The following is a 5000-nucleotide window of genomic DNA, read 5'->3' on the forward strand; positions in this document are numbered from 1 at the left end:
CGACTTTGCCTCTTATCCTTTCGGAATTGATAAATTAAGTCCCAGTAAAACCCAGGAGTCGATGTAATCGACTAGTTCTCTCACCACAAATTTCAGGTCCTCATCCAATCGGACAGTGCGATAGGTGGAACGTCTACTTTAGCCTTTTATAAAGGATCAGTGGAGGAAAAGTGCGAGGATGTTCTTGGCGGGGTGGGATGGGGACCTTGGTTGGGCATCGAAGAAGATCAGCTAGTCGCTCTTTTCTGTAGAACTTTCGGACCGAGATCGATGGATAATTTCCAAAATTCTCTGGCCTGGCAGTGCTACCGGGGAGCTTTGCCTGTTCGAGATAAACTTTATAGGCACAGAAGTGCCATCAGCCGAGCATTTCCGAGACGGTCTTGCATTCACTTGTCCAGTGCCCGAACATTGCTGACCTATGGGTATATGTCGAACACTTGCTGTCGCGTGTGGGACAGATCCGGCTGTCAGCTGAATCCATTGTGAAGATCTCCTCGCCGCCTTCCTTTAGCCAGGAAGGAAAGGCTATTTTTATATGTCTGGTGGCCATGGCGAAAGAGGTTGTATGGTGGACGAGATTGAAGGGGCTGAAGACAAACACTTTTCACTTTGGCCAGTTCCTGATGAACTACTTGAAAAGGAAAATAAGGGTAGAGAGGGAAGTATTATCTTCTAGCCAGTTTGCTGACAGCTTGATGAAAGTGGCGAGAATGGGGCGAGTGAATGGGTCTGCCCTGAGCATACGCCAGTAGTTGAGGAAAAAAAGGAAAGGAATAAAGATACTTACCCCATAGATTTTATTGGATTTTCCCATGAGCAGCCCTCAAACGTCTCCTCTATATTGAGGACTGCACATTGTTGATTTAAAAAAAAATTGTTAGTCTTATTTACACGCAAAACCCTCACAACACACACTCACACACATACACACGCTCATTCTTTGTTTTGTCATGTGCTGTCCATAATGTAAAATTGTTGTGGTTAATAAAGAAATTATTATTATTATTATTATTATATTATTATCATTACGAAAGCAGCGAGTCAGCAGAATCGCTAGCACGCCGAGATAAATGCCTAGCAGCATTTCGTCCATCTTCAGGTTCTGAGTTCAAATTCCACCGAGGTCGGCTTTACCTTTAATCCTTCTGGGGTCGATAAACTAGGTACCAGTTGAGTACTGGGGTCGATGTAATCGACTCAACACCTCTCTCGGAATTGCTGGCCTTGTGCCAAAATTATTATTATTATTATTATTATTATTATTATTATTATTATTATATTATTAGATTATTTGTCAGTGTTCTTTCGTCACACATTTTGTGTCCTCTTCAACGACTTTCTGTCTCTCGTGTCTCCTTTTTGCCTTGTCTATTCCATTTTGTCTTTTTGTTTCAACACCTGATTTCTCATGAAGAATCTTGCAAAACAAATGCATAGATGTATCTGCAATAACTTACCAATTCCGATCTATTGTTCAAAATCGCAAAGGCTGTAATAAAGATATTACACGTTCTTGAGAGGCGAGGAACATCATCTGCCAAATTCACTAACGTAAGCGACCGTGAGTTTATAAAGGACTAATTTGTTGTAATTGTTGAAAAGCTAGTGGCCGGTTGGTTTGGGCGTCGCATTCATGATCGTAGTTTCGATTCCCGGACCGGGCGTTGCGTCGTGTTTATGAGCAAAATACTTCATTTCAAGTTGCACCTGTCTACTCAGCTGTAAATGAGTTCCAGCAACAGCTGAGAAACTAATCATGCAACGGACCGGCGTCCCATTTCAGGGCGAGTGTTGTTTTAACCCAGTCCCTTAAAGGCCAAGGAAACCAGTTTAAGTGCCGGTCTAATGAGTCTTCCAAAAGATCGTAAAGAACGAAATGATTTTATGCTATCCCTTTTTTGAATTCCATTAAACTTCCGTTATGGCATAACAGTTATATTAGCTATGACGTACTTCTATGACATAGATGAAATTTTATATTTTGCTTTGAAAATCCCGACTTCTTTCTGAACGCCACGTGTAGGGATCTTAAAGATTGCAGTTTCCATCTTTCTGGATTGTAGCGACGGACAAAATACTTTATGATATTGAGTTCAAATCCCGCTGAAGTGGCCTTTTCCCATTTCTCCTTACGGAGATCGATCGCATAAACGCCAGTTGAATATTAGGGTAGTACTAACTGAAGCTTTAATACCGCTGTTTAATTCTAATATTAATACTACTACTAATGATAATAATGATGACGATGATGATGATGATGATGATGATGATGATGATGGTGATGATGATGATGATATCTATTATATATTAATTATTTCCATTGTTTTTGATAAAACAACAGCAAGCAAGTGGAAGCAAGATGAATGCCCTCTACTCCACGCCATCCTGTTACATCTACAATCTGAACAAAGTAAACAAAACATGGACTGAGAAAACCGATGATTTCTTTCCTTACGCTCACAAACGTCATGCTTTCTGGACAGGCTATTACACCAGTCGGGCCTCGTTTAAACGTTATGTCCGAGAGAGCAACAACATGTTACAAGTAAGCACACCGGTTTCTCTTATATTCGCTTCAGCATTATACATACATACATGCATACATACATACATACATACATACATGCATACATGGTGGCTGCCTCCTCGTTATCGAGTATAGCCATTGCACGAAGCTTAATCAATGTTGTTATCGTGCAATGCCTGTGCAAGAAGATTTTTTTAAAGTGAGGAAAGGCAGTGCACGGAGTCAATCCCACTCACTAAGCAACAGCAGCCATAATCCAAATAGAAGAACAAGTCAACATCATCGGTAACCACTGAGCCGCAGGTTTTATGTTGGAGTTATCCCAGTTACCTGAGTTACCTTCTCCGAGAAGGATGCCTTAACAAAGGCTAGGAGTCCTTCACTCCCAATGGTTTAACCGCGCGATCGGGTATTCAGTCCGATTATTTCTATGTCCCCGCGCATGGTACAGCCTTAAGACATTTATTGGATGGCCGTTCACTCTCAAGTGTTCCTCCGTCTATACATACATACATACATACATACATACGTACGTACGTACGTACGTACATACATACGTACATACATACATACATACATACATACATACATACATACATACATACATACATACATACATACATACATACATACATACGTACAAATGTAAACACAATAGATCTGATATAATGATTTGGGATAGAGAAGAGAAACTGTGGACAGTTGTGGAAATCAGCTGCCCAGCTGAATATCAGTGAAAGAGAGAATACATACGCTGAACTATTGAGTGATCTGCAGTTACTCTATCCAGATTACATGTTCAGATTAATACCTATAATTATTTGGGCATTGCGATATTTGACACATTGCTTAAATACCAATCTTGAGAATTAGGTTTCTCAAAATCAGAAAGGAGAAAGGCGATTCGAAGACTACAGATCCAAGCGATCACTGGAACTGTAAAAATCTGTAAAACTTTCAAGAAGTTTATCATTTAAATATATATGAGCATGTCCAGATATGCAAGTATATGCATGAGAATACATACATAAACAAGGCATACAAATCTGCACGTATGCGTACGTACGTACGTACGTACGTACATACATACATACATACATGCATACATACATACAAACAAACAAAAATGCCCTGTTGATGTTATTGAAATTCCTAACCTTGAATCTAGGTTAGGAACTGGCTCTTTCTCTCTTGATAAGAAATCTTTAAATAAAACTGAATAAGGACATACATACGTACATACATTCACACACATAGATACATACATACGTACGTCCGTACTACGTATGTACGTACGTACATACATACGCAAACGCACATACACAATCCTACAAATATAGATATATATGTAAATATCCATATTTATGTGATCGGTATCTTGGGCGAGTTCCTCTTACTATATATAGCTTTATGTGAACTATCAGTGGAATTTGGTAGGCGGAAACTATGCAGAAGTGTGTCATAAATACACACACACACATATATGTATATACACACACACATATATATTATGTATGTGTATATGTACGTATGTATATACATATATATATACATGTATATACATATATGTATATGTATTTATTTACATACATACATGCACACATATGCATATGCATATGTATTTTTACATATGCATTTGTATGTACAAGTATGTAGTGATCAACCAACATTTTATAAGTCAAAGTGCAATGCTCTTAATATGATGAAGGCAAAGTTATTGTCTATACTTTTACAGTTATAGAAACTAATCGATCCATGCTACTACCAAAATCCACTCAAAATGATTGAGCACTTATCAAATTTGGTTAATACTTACTCCTGTCTCTCGCAACAAAACGATTTACTGTAGGGACAAATGGATTATTCCACTGCTTCCACATGTGTTATGAGCAGTCTAGCGAAAGAACTAAACCAGATGTAAGTAATCTGAGGCCCTCGGGTTTATCTGAATAGCAAGCCAACGAAAAATTAGCTTGAATATTTATTGAATATTTATTAGTAGTGAGGACGGTGAGATGGCAGAATCATTAGCGCGTCGGGCAAAGTGCTTAGCGGCATTTGGTCCGTCATTACATTCAGAGTTCTAATTCTGCTGAGGTCGACTTTGCTTTTCACCTTTCGGGTACGTTAGTGGTTAGGGCAGCGGACTCGCGGTCGTAGGATCGTGGTTTCGATTCCCAGACTGGGCGCTGTGAGTGTTTATTGAGTGAAAACACCTAAAGTTCCACGAGGATCCGGCAGGGGTTGGTGGCGAACCCTGCTGTACTCTTTCACCACAACTTTCTGTCACTCTTTCTTTCTGTTGTATCTGTATTTCAAAGGGTCAGCCTTGTCACACTCTGTGTCACGCTGAATCTCCCCGGGAATTACGTTAAGGGTAGACGTGTCTGGGGAGTGCTCAGCCACTTGCACGTTAATTTCACGAGGAGGCTGTTCTGTTGATCGGATCAACTGGAACCCTCGTCGTCGT

At 39.7% G+C, this 5000-nt stretch overlaps 1 protein-coding gene across 1 annotated transcript in view; it reads left to right on the forward strand.

The window, feature by feature from the left end:
- The window catches only part of LOC115214113 (lysosomal alpha-mannosidase), a 153818-nt gene that overhangs the window by 92620 nt on the left and 56198 nt on the right, over window positions 1-5000 (forward strand). Inside the window, exon 9 of the mRNA XM_029783172.2 lies at window positions 2345-2548. Coding sequence (XP_029639032.1) covers window positions 2345-2548 — 204 coding nt within the window. The remainder of the gene's footprint in view (window positions 1-2344; window positions 2549-5000) is intronic.

Source organism: Octopus sinensis, linkage group LG7 (genome assembly GCF_006345805.1).
Source record: "Octopus sinensis linkage group LG7, ASM634580v1, whole genome shotgun sequence".
In the NCBI taxonomy this organism is placed as follows: domain Eukaryota; kingdom Metazoa; phylum Mollusca; class Cephalopoda; order Octopoda; family Octopodidae; genus Octopus; species Octopus sinensis.